Source organism: Nymphaea colorata, chromosome 4, assembly GCF_008831285.2.
Source record: "Nymphaea colorata isolate Beijing-Zhang1983 chromosome 4, ASM883128v2, whole genome shotgun sequence".
Taxonomy (NCBI): Eukaryota; Viridiplantae; Streptophyta; class Magnoliopsida; order Nymphaeales; family Nymphaeaceae; genus Nymphaea; species Nymphaea colorata.
Genome location: NC_045141.1, coordinates 6,907,252 through 6,925,468, shown reverse-complemented (window position 1 = coordinate 6,925,468; position 18,217 = coordinate 6,907,252). Strand labels below are relative to the sequence as shown.

General features: G+C 37.7%; 2 protein-coding genes across 4 annotated transcripts; both read left to right on the top strand.

The window, feature by feature from the left end:
- Positions 1-1,954: 1,954 nt before the first annotated feature.
- LOC116253082 (uncharacterized) lies at positions 1,955-3,765 on the top strand. Of its 2 annotated transcripts, none has more exons than XM_031627836.2 (3): positions 1,955-2,111; positions 2,221-2,285; positions 3,092-3,765. In XM_031627836.2, the coding sequence occupies exons 1-3, from the start codon at positions 1,995-1,997 to the stop codon at positions 3,303-3,305; spliced, it is 396 nt and encodes a 131-aa protein (XP_031483696.1). In that variant the 5' UTR covers positions 1,955-1,994; the 3' UTR covers positions 3,306-3,765. The 2 variants fall into 2 exon arrangements, with proteins under 2 accessions (XP_031483696.1, XP_031483695.1); XM_031627835.2 differs by having other exon boundaries at positions 2,212-2,285; positions 3,092-3,764.
- A 5,118-nt stretch (positions 3,766-8,883) lies between these two features.
- LOC116253081 (protein NSP-INTERACTING KINASE 1-like) lies at positions 8,884-13,226 on the top strand. 2 transcript variants are annotated; one of them, XM_031627834.2, is made up of 11 exons: positions 8,884-9,178; positions 9,321-9,453; positions 9,542-9,613; positions 9,752-9,895; positions 10,038-10,109; positions 10,212-10,271; positions 10,343-10,440; positions 10,576-10,710; positions 10,823-11,167; positions 11,504-11,886; positions 12,525-12,664. In XM_031627834.2, exons 1-11 carry the CDS (start codon positions 9,091-9,093, stop codon positions 12,537-12,539), a joined length of 1,545 nt encoding a protein of 514 aa, XP_031483694.1. In that variant the 5' UTR covers positions 8,884-9,090; the 3' UTR covers positions 12,540-12,664. The 2 variants fall into 2 exon arrangements, with proteins under 2 accessions (XP_031483694.1, XP_031483693.1); XM_031627833.2 differs by having other exon boundaries at positions 8,891-9,178; positions 12,535-13,226.
- Positions 13,227-18,217: the final 4,991 nt, after the last annotated feature.

Genomic DNA, 18,217 nt, shown 5'->3' with positions numbered 1-18,217 from the left:
CCGTCTTCCTTCCTTCGTGCATAAGAATGCATGCAACGTGAAGGTTAAGTACGTATATGCTGCGACCGTGCAATGCAAAGGCATTCAAGTAAATATGCACATGTACCTTTTCTGACACAAAAGTCATTTATGAAACTTTACATATATGTAGTAAGGACATTCAATTAAATATGGATATATACCTTTTCATTCACTAAGGTCAACATTGAAACTTTACTAACATATAGTAGGGTCCACCCCCGGCGTACGCTTGTTGCGAATGCCAGGGTGGTGCACATAACTCGGTCTCAAATTCGCCACGAAGCAGGGTGGTGCACATAACTCGGTCTCAAATTCGCCACAAAGCTGAACCTTTTCAAACAAATGAATTCGATCAGCCAGTTCAGGCACACTGCATGTCAACATAAGAGAGTACACAAGATAAATGTGCATGCATGCAGTGCTTTGACATGACCATAAAAAAATAGACATATTATCATAACCACACACTTATTTTAAATATTATTTTGTAAAGTAGGTTGGACATGCCTCAAGGGTCAGGGGTTATATAACCTCCTACTTACCCTCAAGTAAGTTGCATAGGTGAAAATGAATAAGTGAAACATGTCATGTGCTGTGGGACCTTATAAACCTACCTACTTGTGGATGCCAAATATTTTAGGACCTTGTTTCTTACAATATGCATCTAATGCACAATTGTTATAAATTATCTCGCGGGGGGGGGGGGGGGGGGGGGCGGCGCGACATCTGTCTGCTCTCGATCCCATTATCGAAATTTTAGTTAGAGGGGCATACATTAAAAAACTTCAGTGTATATAAACAATTAAATATTTCAAGATACTATTATGAAAATAAAATACTTTGTGGGCCTCGTGTGACAATTGCCAACACCCGCTCCCATGTACCTCCGCCACCGGATGCATGAAAATCTAAAACATAATACAAATTCACAAAGCACTTTCATGATCACCAACTTACATCGCCTTAATGTCACAATAACATAGAATATCGGAGTACTAGAGAAAATGATGACCAAGCCAACAAACTTGATAGACTGATAACTGTTTCTTGAATCTATGGGTGGCAGTGCATGGTCGTTCTTAGTTGGCTGAATGATTTATTTGCTTAATTCTGTTAAAGAAGGTGATCTCAGCTTGTTAGCAGTAGTGGAGTCAGAAATTTCTGGCTAAGGGGCATTAGTAATAAATTTTAATTTTTTTAAACAGCATCAATATGTTAATGGGAAAAATGTCCTTAAAAAGTCAATATAAAAATATGTATTTTTTGACGCTCTGTCCGGGCAATTGCCCATACCTATCTCCACCCTACTTCTAACTAGTTAAGTGGATGTACTCCTCTACAGCCAGCTTCTTAGAGGGACTCGGAAACTGTCTCTGGCTTGACGGGATAAATTTTTTGTTCTAGATAGTGCTGAGTTAAACTAAACTCTCATGATTTTTTTTGGGAAAACTTAAACATAAACAGAATGCCGCAGATTGCGCAACAAGTATACACCAAAGGGAGGTAGGACATTTTTTGTTTTTTTATAAAAAACATTTCAAACATGTTCATTTTTTTCACTCTTTTTACCCATAATAAAAAAAATTACTAGTTTAATGGGAGTATTTTCGTCATTTTTACTCACATGCACCAATTTTTAGTGCACACACCCCTCTGCATATAACCAGCTTCGGAATCCCACAACTTTTTGCCACCCGTGTCATCACTAAATGGCTCATGTCTGATACATACTTATTTCAAATGGTGCGGACCCCTCTGTTCTCTTAAGGCCCCGTTTGATAGCTGAGATAAAATGAGAGGGGAGGGGAAAAACGGTACGGGCATGTGAAATTTCACTCGCCTGACCTAAAATGCATCAAATGGGGTGAAATTCACCCCATTTAACGTATAAGTAAGCGGGTGAAATTTCACCCGCTCAAAAGTCCGAGCTTGCAGCTCGGACTTTCGGGTGGGTGAAATTTCACCCGCTCGAAATGCTTTGTGACCGTCGCATATCAAAACAAATTCCTCCCTCCGCAGCTCCTCCTCCCTCGCAAAAACTTCTCACGGTCGCACCAGAGGCCGCTCTCACCATCGCCGCTCCTCTGCCGGTTCTCTTTCTCCCTTTCTCTTTTGCTCTCTGATGCCTTCCCTTTCTCCCTTTCACTGTTGCCCTAACTTGTTCTTCTTTGGCATCTCACCGGCGGGAAGAAAAAGCAGCATCCTCCACGGCCACGGTCGCCGCTCCTCCGCTGGTTCGCCAACGCCACAGTCGCCGCTCTCAAGTAAGGGTTTCTCCATCGCTGCATCCCTTTCAGAAACGCCCAAATCGATTTTTTCTCTGTTTTTAAACATTGCTCTCGTTGTCTCCCTTTCTCTCTTGCTATTGCTTCTATCACTGTAAGATCATCGTAAGACAAAATAAGTCTCTTGCTATTGCTGTGTCACTCACTTTAGCATCGTAAGACAAAACGCCCAAATCGATCTCTCTCAGCCTCTCAGCTATCTGCAATCCCGGAAAGCTTGGCCACCCTCTCAGCAGCAACTCGATCTCTCTCAGCCGCTCTTTAGTATGAATTTGGTGGGAAGCTGTCAGTTCAGCTCTTCAATGGGAGCTCTTTTTCTGTTGCATTTACGTTGTTCTAGTTAGTGTAGCTGGTATTGACCTGCTTCTTTTTCTATATTTGAACTGTTTTTGTCTCTCTCTTGCTTGGTTTTTGGAGGCATCGGTGAGAGAGAGGGAGCGTTGGTGATTACGGGAGGCCATTGTATGATCTGAGTCAAAGTGGGATTGTTCAGATCACTACTTTCTTCATGAATTGTAGTTCCTTTGTTATGGTTTGCAGACTGTGTGGGGTATAGATTAGTTATGAAATGTTATGAAATTCTTGTTCATGTGAAAGGTTCCAGCAATTGAAAGATTGACACCTATCATACCCACTACATAGAACTCGTTTCTCTGGTCAATTTTACGTTCAAACATCTGAGAACATGGAGATTTAAAATTCATCTGCACAATTGCTCATATAAAGCTTCCACTTATTATTATAGATTGCTTCATGTCACTCACTTTAGCATGTTTCTGCAACAGGCAGCACAAACATGGTGGCACGTTCCGGAAGGAGGGGACATGTACAAAGAATAATTCAGCAAGGGCAATAGAGTGGTTGGTGTTCTATGGTCAAACAAGAGAGACAGTGGCCTGTGGTTTGCACCGGCAGAGTGGAGGGAATGCCGGCTCGGCATCCAAATGTTGCCAATCTTGCCAATTACAGAGGTGTTGTTCAGTAATGCTGATTTTGTGAAGCAATTGGTGAACTGGGTCGTGCCTGTTTTGGGCAGCGATGGTGTTGGTGAAGGGTGGAAGGGATTTGCATATGCCATGGAGGCTATCTATGACAAGGAGAGCGCACTGCAGAAAATAAGAACCTTGAATCGGCATGATGATAGAAATTCCTTGACCAACTTGTTATGGTGGGCTTACAGTAGGAGGGATGGGGATGACTCAGGGTGGAAGTGTTGTTGGTTTAGTCATGGCCATTGAAGGTGCAAGGGTGAAAGATGATATGTCGATGCATTCTTCCATGGCTTCTTGCATCTGAAAATGGCTTTAATTTAATTTTTAGCATTTGGTTGTGGTGTACCTTATAACTTGAGGAAATAAAACCATTACAGGCTCTTTTCTATATATGCTAATGGCCGTGTGATCTACACATATAGGTGGTGAAAGGCAACTGCCAACTATTGTCGTTTCTCCATGTATATGGCCGTTGTAAAAGGAACCGCCGGCCTCCATCGCAGATATTGAGTCCTGGTGGAAAACTATTGTCGGTATCCTGTGCATCTTGTTGTTTTCTGGATGGTAGGAAATACACCCTCAACATTTTGTTGTTTTAGAAGATCATCTTCCAATTTCTTTCCATGTAAAATTTGGAGAGGAGAAGATACAAAAAAACAACATTTACCATGTTAAATTTTTCCTGTGCATCAAACATGATTAAATTTACCACGTTAAATTCTTCATGTGCATCAAACAGGACCTCAAATTGAAAGAGAGAGAAATTTCATTCTGTAAATTTTTCATGGTAAATTTATCAGATTAAATTTCACCTGACAATCAAACGGAGCCTTATTTATAAAGAGGGTTAGACCCTGGCCCAAGCAAGACTCATGACTAGGACAACATCTGCTACGATAAAATTAAGTCAGACAGCAAGGACGAACTTGGACTTGATTTGGAGTCCCCGACAATTTGTCACTTAATTAGAGAACTGTTTTGAAGTTTGAACATTACCGGCCAGAAGTGAGCGGCCTACCCAGCTGCAGTGCTAGGATAGCTAAAATTTAATTATATTTCATAAAAAGATAAATGAAATATCAAGTAATATTTTTAGAGCTAAAAAAAGTTTTGCTGATTTCGGTACACATAAATTTGATGCGTTAAAAATTAAATTTAATGAGAAAAAGTGTTCATGACTTCCAACAGTTGTTTTAAATAATGGCATCTGTGTGCTATCAGTTTAGTCACCAACACGGAATATTGGCCGATACGTATCATTATTTATCAGCTCTTATTGCCCCCTGTTCTTATTTTCTGGATTCAATTAATAGTGTATTTAAAACATTTTAAATCAATCCAAAATATATAAATATATAAATCATTTTGGCGTTTCGAAACTCTACGAAACTGGCTTCAACTTCAACTTCAACTTCTTGTATACTTTCCAATGTTCAGCTAGCGCTCCGTATAATTCATGCACCTTGTTTAGATGTTTTTATGAGTTTAAATTTTAATTAGGAAAACCATGTTGTAGGACTTTCTTTTGGGATATTACCTTGTCGATCGTTTCCCAATTGAACAATATTTGTAACCATAAAGAAACACAAAAAGGTCGAGGGATAACAAGCCTCTTTTAGCACGCTTAAGTGATGAGAACGAAATTAAGAACATGTTTAATTTCAAGAAGCTAGCGCTTGGAATGTATCGCGTTACTTTGTTAATATGTTTGCAGGACATTGAAAAAAAAAAAATATATATATATATATATATATATATATATATATATAACACATTTTGATGAAACCATGGTCATGTAGAGTTGTCAAATCGGTTCAGCTGCGAAATAAGTATTTTAAATTCAACAGATATTCTTTTCGGCCGGACAAGTTTGAACGCTTTTTCTAACATTTTTCGTCCAGTGAAAGAAGGAAAGGAAGAACCAAAAAGCAGCTAAAAGAAAAAGTGCAGGGACCTCTTTATGCCACACAAGGAATATATTTCTTTTGCTTTGATAGATGACCGTTGGGCTACGGAAAGTGACGCCTTTAATTTGCTTTCCTGAATTTCTCCCTCCCTTTGTTCACCTCATTTTAACCTTTTGTCTCTTCCCTTAAATAATCATTTCAAACAGTTGTGCGCGCTGACAAAGGAATTCGTATATGTACACAGCTTCGTGAATGAGAAAAATATTAAATAAACCTAAAAAACTGTTTTGCTTTTTAAAAAAAATATTAATTCTTCGAAAAACTTTCCCAACTCATGTTTTTTAAATTAATTTCTCAACAATTTTACATCTCTAATGTTAAAAGGTGCGGTGTGTTGGGCAACTTATCCTTATCTGCTTTTATGTTGGGTTAGTTTTGTTATTTTAGAAAAGGAAAATTATATTTCAGTTTACTTTAAGAAATCCTTTTTTTCTCTCTCTTTGCTGATTTTTTCTCCTTGCATGACCTGTTCTCCTCCCATGCACTTTCTCTCATCTTTTGTATTTACAAAGAAAAGTAAAATTGTAAGGAGACTGACAAACAAAATGGGAATTGTGAACAACTCTTTATTTAAGGGTATTTTTAATTCAGGTTTTCTTATACTTGTTTTAATGTCTTTGTTTTAATGTCTTTCTTTCGTTAATTATTGGTAAAGAAGTTGTTAGCCACCCACTGCCTAGAAAAGAGGGTTGAAAGCTAGGGGCGGAGCCAGAAACTTTTTATGAGGGGTTGAAAGCCAGGGGCGAAGCCAAAAACTTTTTATGAGGGGGAGGCTGAATTAAAGTTTCAAAATTTTGACATGGACCAAAGTATCATTTTCAAAATTTGTATATAAAACAAGTAATTTTTTTTTAAAATTTACATGTAAATTTAAAAAAAAAAATTTGAGGTGGGTCCAGGCCCATGCAAAACCCCCCTTGGCTGTGCCCTTGTCGAAAGCCCTCCCATTTCTTGGTCAAATTCTTTATTATTTTTTACTCCCCCATAAGTATATAAGTGTGGGAGATGATACATAGAGCATGGTAGGTAGCCAGTAATTGGTTCATACCATAATAATTTTTATCCTTTGTGAAAGCCAACATTTGCTAGGACCTAAAGTGAAGGGAGTGGCCTTGAGGGTTTTTATCTAACGGGGGTATGACTAAGTCACTTGAAGACGGTTGAGGGTTCCCACTAGAAAAAAATAAAAGAAAGAAAAACACCAAAAGAACAATCCCAGCTCAAGATTTATATTTGGAATCCCCATGACCATATATTAAGATCTATATAATTATATAGATTGTTAGTGTACTTCTCTAGATTTCAAACTGCCGCAGGTGCTGCTCTGAGTTAAAAGGGAGTAACATAAGTTTACATATGTTCTGAAGCAAACCTATAATTAAAACATTAAGACAAAGAGAGAGACTTCAGTCTGTTCAAGGTACCTGTTGTTTTCGAGAATCAAAGAAGTTCAAATTGCGCGACACATTCAAGTGGTAACCTCATCTCCATCGCATCTTCTTCACACTCCCACTCAAGTGGTAACCTCATGATCTCCATCTCATCTTCTATCCACAGTTTTTTTCTCTCTCTCTCTCTCTCCTCACTGCCATTATCCGGAGAGTAGAAGTCGACTGATTGGTTCTGAATCACATTCCAAATTAATCGACTGTGGCCCACTTTTTTTCAGTCATAGTAAGCTATAACCTGAACTTGACCTAAGGCCCATTGGTGGCACTGCTGGATAGACACATATCAGCAAACACGAGCTATTTTTGCTTGAGGTCCGATCTTTTGGTCATAATCCTAAATAAGAGCATCCCATTGCGCTGTTGTAAGAAGCGAAAGCTCTTTTCCACATGTCCCCTTAAAAATAGTTCTCGCACTTTTACGAAAGAAAAAAGAAAAGGACGCCGTGGTCATTTTCTTTCACCACTGGTCGTTTTAGTAGCCTTTAAAAAAAAGGCAGTATCAACTATTAAGGAAGTGTTTGATGGTTTGGAATTTTGATTCAGTAATTAAGATTCCAGAACCAAAATTTTTTCTCAATTGGTATGGAATCAAAACTCTAGGTTTTAGTTTTTTAATTCTAAAACAAAATACATTGTTTATATAATAATTCTAATTTCTTAAAAAAATGAGCATTTTGATTATAAAATTCCATGATTTTGAGTATATCAAATGCCCCTAGGTAGGAGTTGAGTGTGGCACCCCATATTTTTTTAGATATATTCTCCCAAGAGCATTTTGAGACACTTTCTCCAGCCACTCACACATGCCCTAAAGTAGTAGTACTTTCAATTATATAGTATTAGCATTTGTGCCTGGGAAACATCGTTAAAGTATTAAAATTAATTTCTTTTAAAATAAATTCAAAAAACAGAATACATTGAATTACTTTTAAACTGGAGAGGTGGTTCTTTATTCTTTAAAATTTTTTAAAAAATGTTGACATCTAGTGAATTTTTTGACCGAAAATTTTAGCTTCCATTAATCGATCTAGCTTTTGGTAAAATGGCAAGGGGTGATTCTTCTGAAAATTAGAAGCATTTAGAACCCTTGACTTAGAGTTGGGCATTGAGCTGGCCCAACCCAATAAGAAGTCGGGTTCAAGCCCCACTAACTATCAAGACCCAAGCCCGGCCCAAGCCATATTGTAATAATATTACATATATGACCTTATTAGAATGAAGTTAAAATATTATATAAATATAATAAAAAATTATATGCAGTTATTGGGTCAAGTCGGGCAGTTGGTACAAAGCCTGACCATTTTAAGCCAGCTTACGGCCCGAGCCCAGCCAGTTTCAGGTCCATACCTGACTACATGGATCCCCTGTCACAAATAGTTTTTACGTATCTTTTACTCATTGTAAAGCAAATGTGTGGATGTCAAAAGCACGACATTACACATTTATATAAAGAAAATAACTTTTAAGTGCCTAATTATAACTTTAAAAACGTTTAATAATTAGTAGTAACAATTACCTTGATGAGTTGTAGCGCTTATCCTCTGGACCGTAATCAGTGTTGACGTAAACTTTGTGAATTCGGGAGGTGATGGGCATAAGGGGAGAAAGTTATCTCTTTTCGGGGCGGTGGACCGTGGACATGAGCCACTCACTATGAAATAAAAAATGAAAAAAAAATAATAATAACAATTTCTTTGTAAAACTCACATTGTGTACCTAGAACACAGAATTTCTCCATAGTTTTAAGCCCGACGAGTATGTCTGCAGTACATGTGAGTAAATGGACCAACTGACTGCTCATACTTAATTTTAGCTTAAGTGTGTCTGTAACATTAAATTCTCACTTATCTGATCTTCAATGTTTCTCTTTCCTGTCAGTCACGTACAAACTTGCAGAGTATATCTTTGCTTTAATATTTATATATTACTTTCGTTTTCTTTACATTGAACATTGTTGTACACACTTCAAAAGTAAGTTGGTCCTTGGAAAAGCCGTCTCCATATTTAAATTGCTTTTGTCGGTATGAGATTGAAGACCTCTCTGACCCTAATCCTTGTTCCAAATGACTTGTTTTCGGAGCAAAGACGGCGCAGAAGAGAGCTTACGTTTTAGTTAGCAGAACAGAACAGAACAGAACAGAACCGAAGAAGCATCCCGCTTTTTAAAATTCCTCGTGGAATACTCTTTCCCTAATATGAGCATCAATCGTGTCCCACTCTGCATATATATCGGAGAAAAGCAAAGTTGAGGTTCGCGCACAGGCGATGCTCGCGCTTCATGCTTACTCATCCCTGGTCGCCTTAGTTTAATTTTTTGTTCTCTTCTTGCTCTCTACATTCCACACTGCCTCATTCCTGTACCTTTGCTTCTCCAATGCCCGTCAAGTTCCTATCCTTCATTATCCTCATCCTCTTCTCTTCCGGAGTTCCTTCTCTTTCCTCCTTGCCGACCAATCCCGAAGGTTTTTCTCACTCTCTGGATTTGAACTTGAACGCTTTTTCCACTGCTTTCCAAATGCAAAAACTGAAGTTGGTTTCTCCTTCTGTTTGCATGTTTTGTTTTGTTTTTTTGTTTTGTTTTGTTTTTTTTTTTTTTTATTGTAGTGGAGGCTTTGAACGAGATACGTGAGGCGCTGATCGACCCACATGGAGAATTGCATAATTGGGATTTGTACTCTGTTGACCCATGTGGTTTTGCTCTGATCTCCTGCAACTCTGAAAATCGGGTTAAGATCTTGTAAGTTCTTCCACTTTGACTGTTTCTATTATAGTTTTTTATTGCTGTAAATGGAATTACCTACTTGTTTCAAATGTTGGTGTTTCAGAAACGCGGCAAACAAGGGTCTATCCGGTACATTATCTCCAGCAATAGGAAATCTCACCAGTCTCACGGAAGTGTAACCATTTTTCTCTTCGAGCTTCTCTTCTTTGTTTTTAGACTCCATGAAACGAAACTGCCAGAGTCAGAGCTTCAGTTTTAGGTAGTCATGCTTCAATTCATTTAATCCGGGGCCTTTCTTATCGACTGTATGCAGGTACCTTCAAAAAAACAGTATCTCCGGGAAGATACCTGCAGAGCTCGGAAACCTTCCATCCCTGGGCAGGCTTGATCTTTCTAATAACAACCTTTCTGGGCCTCTACCTGATAGCCTTTTTCACCTCACCAGCATTAACTATCTGTGAGTTTTTAACTTTTATTTAGTTTGTCCACTTTGTTTGGGGGTTGCTCTCCTTCCATTAATCTAGGACTTTATGTGCTTAAAGCAAGCAATCTTGTTGCGTTTGAAAAGTAAACGATGTGGTTGTCTTTGATGCTTGCAGGAGGATAAACAATAACAGTTTGAGTGGAGAGATCCCTGTTTCTCTTGCTAAAGTCCCAAAACTTTCTCTTCTGTAAAGTTCTGCGATCCCTTGCCTTGGATATGAAAGGTTGAAATACAAAAGCTTAATAGTTTTTGGGTGATCCAATGAATTTTGGATGTATTGATGTTTCAGGGACCTATCTTTCAACAATTTAAGTGGACCAGTGCCAACAGTTCAAGCCAAAACATTCAGGTACGACAATGTTTTCTTTGTTTTGTTCCTTTTTCAGTTACTGGTTCTCTTATACGTTTGTTTTCTGATAGTGTTGAGGGCAACGTTCTAATATGCCGAAACAGCTCTAAGGGATATTGTGCTGCAATTCAGCCTTCTTCTCTTGATTCCCCTCCTAACGCATCTCCAGGTACCTTTTCTCTAATTCCATCCCTCATTATGGTCATCTTCTTCTTTGGCTACTGTTGTGTTTTATGTGACTTTCTACAATTTGGTATATTGAATTCTAAGTTCTTTCCTTTTTTCCTTTTCTTTTTTGTTCTAGGAAAGCAGAAGAGTCACAGAGCAGCTGTTGCATTTGGAGTTGCTCTTGGTTGCACTTTGGGAACCCTATTTGTTTTAGCTCTTGTTGCATGGTGGAAAAAGAAGCAGAGCAAGCAAATGATCCAGGATGACTATGGTTGGTCCTTTTCTCACTTTCTAACTCTTTAACTTCAGACCATTCAGAAAAAAAAGAAGAAGAAGTTAAGCAGCAATAATGAACTTATATTATCTTTGAGCTTTAAATACAGATCATAACCACGCTGAGGAAATGATGTGCTTGGGCAATCTGAAGAGATTTGGCTTTAGGGAACTTCAAATAGCTACTGATAACTTCAACAGTAAGAGGATACTTGGCAAAGGTGGTTTCGGGAATGTGTACAAGGGCTATTTGCAAGATGGAACGGTGGTGGCTATCAAGAGACTGAAGGATTGTAGTCATAATGGTGAGAGTCAGTTCCAAACTGAGATTGAGATGATCAGTTTGGCTGTTCACAGAAATCTCTTGAGGTTGCTTGGTTTCTGCATTACGCCTTCCGAAAGGCTCCTTATCTACCCTTTTATGTCCAATGGCAGTGTTGCTTCTAGGCTAAGGGGTAAATTCTCTCCCTCACACTCTCGTGCTTAAGTGCACATAACTGTAGTTGGACTATATTAATAATTTGATGCTCAATGTAAGTGTACAGAAACAAAAACATAATTCTGAGTGTGGCTGGCCACTCCAGTGTTATACTTTCTTTCTGAGAACTGTTTTAAAAGCTTATGTCATCCGTAGAGATGTAAGTTGGTTAAGATGTGATACTGTGCTTAATAGATCAGAAAATTGTGCAAAATGCAAATTTTTTCTAAGCCCAGGGACAAGCTCCAGTAGACTAAAAGAGCATTTAGTCTTTGCATAGATGGTTCTGACAATAAATTTATTTGTTGGACAGCAAAACCCAGTCTTGATTGGAACATGAGAAAGCGGATTGCTTTAGGAGCAGCTAGAGGGCTTGTTTATCTGCATGAACAGTGTGACCCAAAGATCATCCACCGTGATGTCAAGGCAGCAAACATTCTTTTGGATGATTACTGTGAAGCAATCGTGGGTGATTTTGGCTTAGCAAAGCTCATGGATCATACTGATTCTCATGTGACAACTGCTGTTAGGGGAACTGTGGGCCACATTGCTCCCGAGTACCTCTCTACCGGGCAGTCATCAGAGAAGACAGATGTTTTTGGATTTGGAATTCTCCTATTGGAGCTCATCTCTGGACACACAGCGCTTGATTTTGGTAATAAAGCAGCAAATCAGAAAGGAGCAATGCTGGACTGGGTATGCACTTGTAACTTTCAGTAGCCTTCTTGGTGTTGCTAACTATGCTATTCCATGCTGTCTAGCAGATCTGTGCATGTTAAAAAAAAGAAAAATTGCAAGTTATTTTATTTTATGAACTTTTCTAAAAGTTTGGTGTGCAAAGAAACATCGTTTGCTTGTGAACAGTTCTGTCGTTTTGCCGTAGACTCCAGTGGCTCTCTTGTTTTCGAACTTTGCATTGAGTAACATGAGAATACTACGACAGGCATAATGAACGGTTTGATCCTTGATTTTAGTTGTTCAATTACAAATGCTGCATTCAAAATTCTCTGTCCCTTCCAGACCTCTTGTTCCGTACTTGCAGGGAACATTGATAAAAGGGCATAATAAGCCCATATGGGGCTCAAAGATCAATGCTAGGGTAGGATCCATAGTGGGAGGTGGGTTGGAAAAGAGCAGATCAAGTCATATTATATATAATTAATGGGAAATCATAATCAATCCGCTTGGAAATTGCTTCATCATTTAATAACTTTCAGAAGATGAGCAGAATGCATTGTGGGGATTGACTATAATTGTAGATTTATCATATACAGTGTATAACCCGATTTTGTCATTAACTTGGACTTGGTCAAGCTGATCGGTTTGTTTTGAAGCCTGTTGCAGGTTAGGAAAATGCACCAAGAGAATAAGGTTGAATTGGTAGTAGATAAAGATTTGAAGGAAAACTATGACAGAATTGAGGTTGGTGAGATGGTTCAGGTGGCCTTGCTCTGCACCCAATACTTGCCTGCCCATAGGCCTAAGATGTCAGAGGTTGTTAAGATGTTGGAAGGAGATGGGCTGGCTCACAAATGGGAGACCTCTCACAACAACAGCAGCAACAGTAATAACAACGTTATGGATTCTAATACCAACAAAAAGAAGAAGGGCAGCAACAAGAAACTAATCAGCACAGGCACTCATTCTGATGATGACAGAATGATGATGATGGCTGATGATCACGATGAAGATGATGATGATTATGGTGGTGATGGTGACTGTCTTGATACTCAATCCATGGAGCTCTCTGGTCCCCGGTGAAGCATATAATCTTAAAATTCTTTCTTTTCCTGCGGGATATTAAATTACAATGCATATGTTCCAGACTGACCGTGGTTCTGGAGGACTTCGCCGACTGCCAAAAAAAAAAAAGAAAAGAAAGAAAGGTTGCTTGCCTTTGGCCGCCTTCTAGTTCTAGCACTCCTGATGGAATGATTACCATTATAATTTCCTTTTCTCCTTATGGTTTGCAAATGCATTTAAATGTTCGTCTTTGTACAGTACAAAGAAATTAAAAAAAAAAAAGTTGCTCTCTATCTCTCTCAATACTAAGGATACTGTTGTCAGGTTGCACCTATTGCGGTAAAATGGGGTTACACCACGAGCAACGTAAATGATGTTAAGTTCTGCCATTCTGTTGCCTGAATTTTTTCATTGTTGTTCTTCTCCAACTCTCTTTCTCTCGCTCTCTCTCTCCTTCTCTCTCTCTCTCTCTCTCTCGGACACACACACACACACAACACAACACCCACACGCAAACAGAGATTGCATTGAACTGAACACTGAAATTTATACTAGTGTGTTATTTCACACATAAATTGCTACCGCCTACAAGTTTGAATGGTCGTTGGTGGTACCCATTTGCAACATTAAGGGGCTTGAAGTTGTACTTCTAGAGCTTGTTTGATTGGAGTTCTCAAAACGATGAGAACAGTACATGGGCGCTGTGTCCCCAAACACAAGGGTCCCCAAAATTGAACAGTAAAACAAGAGTTCCAGAGCAAAATCACGTAAGGTATAAAACGGCAGACTTCTGGCGTCTCCGTGTTCTGGGTTCCTTTCTATCGAACCTATAAAGAAGGGGTGCACCACAGAATCCAGCTTTTGGGGAAGGAGAAATTCCAGATGACAGCCGGCAGAAAGAAGTAGGCATCCTATGCATAAATGTTGCTCTTAGGCATCATAACATAAAAGTATTTTTAAGTTGTAGGGAGATGTGCACCTCAAGAACAAAGGAAAAAGAAGAAAAGGCGGAGAATATTTCGCCCTTTCTTGGTGGATGTGCCTCCACTTGCATCAAAAGACAGAATATGTTGGTGTGGACTGCCTTGTTGACAGAAGGCTGCCCCAAACTTCTTTTTTGGCTACCAACCAAAGCGATATTCACAGAAAGCAAGTTCGCCGTATTACGATTTTTCGTGGGTTTTCTTTCTTTTCTCTTTTTCTTTTTCAGAAGTTGCGGGGAATATCTAAGTCACCCTCCTTAAATATTTAAATGTAGGAAAGGTTGAAGTCCTTGTGGTTCAACCTACGGATTTCTAATATTTTTCTTTGACCGTTTTAGAGACGTTATATTGCAATGTACTACCCCACCATGTACATTTTGATGTAATATAATCCCTTTATGTTTTACAATCTTTTGTCTTTTGTTTTTTTGTCAGCTCTTGCAAAACAATTCTTGATGCTAAAAGAACAAGGAAACTTTTACAACTTAGTTTGTCTTTGTTGAGAATTTTTTCAAACTAATTATACAGTAAAACATATACAAACCATGCTTTTTTTTTGTTATCTATGTTAAGAAAACAAGTAGCTAATAGACCTTGATATACCAGACTTAATGAGAATCAACTGTTTTGATCATTCTAAACAGATCAAATTGTCGAAATTCAGTTGAAAATATGGAAGCCAAACTATTTTTTTAAGAGACCAAAATGTCACCCAATGGAGGCAGGTATTCTCCTTAAAGAAAATGGTATTTCAGTCTCTTAAAAAAATAGTTTACTGTTCACCTCTATCATATGACCAACATAAAATTGATGACTCGCATAATTCCCATATGTGATATATAAGGGTATGGTAACTTCCTGTTTTCCTTCATATTATATTTTTATTTGCTGAGACAAGATGATCCAGTTTAAAACCATTATATACTTTGTTTTGTATGCAGTATACATGTATTTTAAGTTGATTCCTATGTTTTTTAAACATGGTTCCAGATTCGCTTAGTTTGTTTGATCAAACAACTACAAATATAAGTCTCAACTAAGGGAAGCTGAAAAACAAAAGTAGGAAATATTTTCTTTAAGTCGTAACAAACAATTCAACCTTTTCAGATGCCAAATGATTAAGTTTAAATTTTTATCACTACTCTGGTAGTAAGTTAGTGACCATGATTTATGGTGCTTTTGATGAAGATTTCTGGTTTTTTAACAATAAATTTATTACTTTTTTCATCATCCAGTAACTATCCACATTTGGCGGCATTGACTTTTCCAAGATATAATATTTCTTCCTTTAATCAGGAGCCAGAAAATTCTAGATAAGAGGCAGTAGTTATAAAATTTTTAATTTTTAAGGGACATCAATGGTGCCCACACCTACCTCCGCCCTGCCTTCATGTGATCATGATAAACCATTACTTTCTCATAATTGAATAAAAAAACCAAGTCTAGAATCCACCGAAATCTAATAAGGATCCAAGACATAATTCATACCATATGATAGTTGGATTTGAATCTGAATTTTAAAAAAATATTGTCCAATTTCAAGCCTAAATCAGAATCCTGTTACAAGGATAGGGACCAAGGACTAATTTGTCAAACTCCGTAAGAAAGAGCCTGTTTTGCAATAGAGTCCATAAGAGCAGACTCTTCTGCAAAAAACCCCTTAACAAGAATACCAGAAAGAAGCCGCTGCTAGTAAACTATTATGCCATTCTAGAGAAAGAGAGAGGTATGGGGCATAATGAGTATGATCTGACAGAAACATGCTCTATACTTCTTTTGAGATGTGATCAGATTATGAGGATTGGAGAAGGTCTCCAACTCACTCTCTCTCTTTGGATGCAGTATAGCAGGTTGGATGAGAGACACATTTGAGCACGACTCTTATTCAATTCACATGGGGCACTATTCTTTTAATAGAGTTGTGGAATGATATAAGATTATTTCACATTTTCTGGGAAGCAAATTTTCATGTCAGGCTCGGTCTCTTTGGTGGTTTTCTGCCCACATTAATGTGAGTCATACCTGAAGTTTAAAAATACGAACCTATGCTTTAAGAATGTGTTCTATAAATGCAACTCTTATAGGGTCAACTGTCGGTGTTACAAAAGGAAAACACAGATATGTAAGTTGAAGCATAACGAGGGTGTCACCATGAAACATTAAAAGCAGCCCTGAACCTTGGGAGAATGGGAGGAAGGTGGCAAGCTTCGACCCCTACTCGAGTCGGAGGATTTCTTCTATCTCACCCAAAATTTCTCCTTATAAAAGGCATGTGATATTATCCTATTCATGATAAAGTATACCTTAATTTGTTGAAGTACCACTACATCCTACAGACAACATTTTAGATGCCTTTCAAATAAGGACTTCGAGCCACCACAACAATCCAAAATGAGTTGAATCAAAAGTCACAAAGGTCAAGTATTGGCAACACAAAAAGCCATGATAAATCTCTCCTAACAATATCACCAACTTTTCATATGCATGTGAAAAAACTAAAGAAACCAAACAAGGAAAGGCTTAATATTCAAGCAAATAAGAAATTACCATTCTCGAAAGTTAACAAGTAGATATCAACTTCTTCTAAACAAATAGATATCAATTTTTTAGAGAAATTTTCAAACATCCACCTGTTAAGTTAAAACATTAACTTTTAATACAAAACGACAAATTTCAATATTTCATGTAAAGGGACCAATATTTCTCCTTTGGTGGCAAAATATATTTTTATTTTAAGCAAGACTACTTTTGTCATGTCATTTTAAAGATGAATACTTTTTGTCATTGGCTCCTTGAAATTTCTTCTGCAAGTAGAATAAGAATTTCTTATTAGCTCAAAAGTTAGGCGCCTTTTTGTAATTCAAAAAGAAGAAGAAGAACAAATTTACCTGTTAAATAACTAAATGAAATGTTCATGACAGTAATGGTATTAATTGGATGTCTCTAAAAGATTTTGCAAATTTACTGCCATTATTTCATGAGTTTTCACCTCCAATATTTGTGTTTCTTCCTTTACATTTGCAATATTATAATTCCAAAAATATCATTAAGATGTGTCGCTTAATTTGATTAAACAGATCTTTATGAAAGGGTCTCAAAGTGGACTTCATGCCTTCAAATTGAAGGAGGTCCAGAATCAGGTTGCATCCCTTGGCAGGGCCAAGGATGTGTTTATCTGAATCGAATCGAGCAGAAAACTAGAGAGTTAAATCAGCATAAAAAGTAGGTGTCTGTGTGTGTCTAGATATATATACATATATATATATATATATATATATACATATATATATATATATATATATACATATATATATATATATATATATATATATATATATATATATATAATTGTTGGTAGTCTCTACTGATCCAAAGCCTGTTCCATAGTCAACCTGACAATCCTTTCATTGCAGTCATGTTGGCCCCAACCCATGCCTAGTCTTAGCAGATCAATTACGGATATGTTTGGTAGTCTCATATCCAAGGTCCGAGCCTATGGCAGATTTTGAAACCATGGATATGTGCCCTTCATTGAGACCACAAAACCATGGTTTTCACAAAGTAATATAGATTTAAGATTCTCATTTTTGAAATCCACTGTTTGTTTAAGCTGTGTATTTCACCTAACGTGGGTTCAAAATCACATTGAAAGCAGCTCCAGATATCAGATCCGAGGCTATTGCACCAAAGCTACAATTGTCCTCTATTGCTTGAGTGTCATCTGCCAGAGCAGGTTATATGCTTCACCACAAAAAAGTGGGTCTTCACTGGCAGATAAAAAATGTCGGCAAAAATAATGGAAACAACAGTAAGACCTTTACGAAGAAGGGTAGTGCATGTTCTCGTTAATTTGGAGAGTGCATGGTCTACAAAACTTGCTTCCTAGCAATGCACGTGTAGTTTGTTCTCTCCTATCCATGATGTCCTAAGTGGAGGTGATATGCTTTTGAGGGCATGCACCTAGTCTTGGGGAAAAGAGTGAGAGTTAGGGATGTACAGTGAGTCGACCCAACTTGGGCTTGAGTCAAACTCACCAATATAAGCTCAACTTCAGCTAAACAAGTTAAACTTGTTCTTGACTTAAAATGTAAGTTATAAATGAGTCAAGTTTGAGTTTAAACTCATCTTAACTCATGTCTTCCACGTTTGTTATCTTCCACGTTTGTTAATCTTCAGGGGCATGTTGGTAAGTTTTGATGAATGTTAATAACCTTTTTGTTGTTTCTGTTTTTATTTAAAGAAAAAACATATAAATTAAGTGACACGAGCTTAAATGAGTGGAGTGTGAGCTCAAACTTATC

Bases quoted from the DNA above. Each gene is read 5' to 3' on its own strand.
- LOC116253081 (XM_031627833.2), top strand. From the start codon at position 9,091: ATGCCCGTCAAGTTCCTATCCTTCATTATCCTCATCCTCTTCTCTTCC. The intron at 10,441-10,575 runs GTACCTTTTCTC...TTTTTGTTCTAG, and splicing joins CCCTCCTAACGCATCTCCAG to GAAAGCAGAAGAGTCACAGA. The intron at 11,887-12,534 runs GTATGCACTTGT...AGCCTGTTGCAG, and splicing joins AAGGAGCAATGCTGGACTGG to GTTAGGAAAATGCACCAAGA.
- LOC116253082 (XM_031627835.2), top strand. From the start codon at position 1,995: ATGCTTTGTGACCGTCGCATATCAAAACAAATTCCTCCCTCCGCAGCT. The intron at 2,112-2,211 runs GTTCTCTTTCTC...ACCGGCGGGAAG, and splicing joins CCATCGCCGCTCCTCTGCCG to AAAAAGCAGCATCCTCCACG. The intron at 2,286-3,091 runs GTAAGGGTTTCT...TTTCTGCAACAG, and splicing joins GCCACAGTCGCCGCTCTCAA to GCAGCACAAACATGGTGGCA.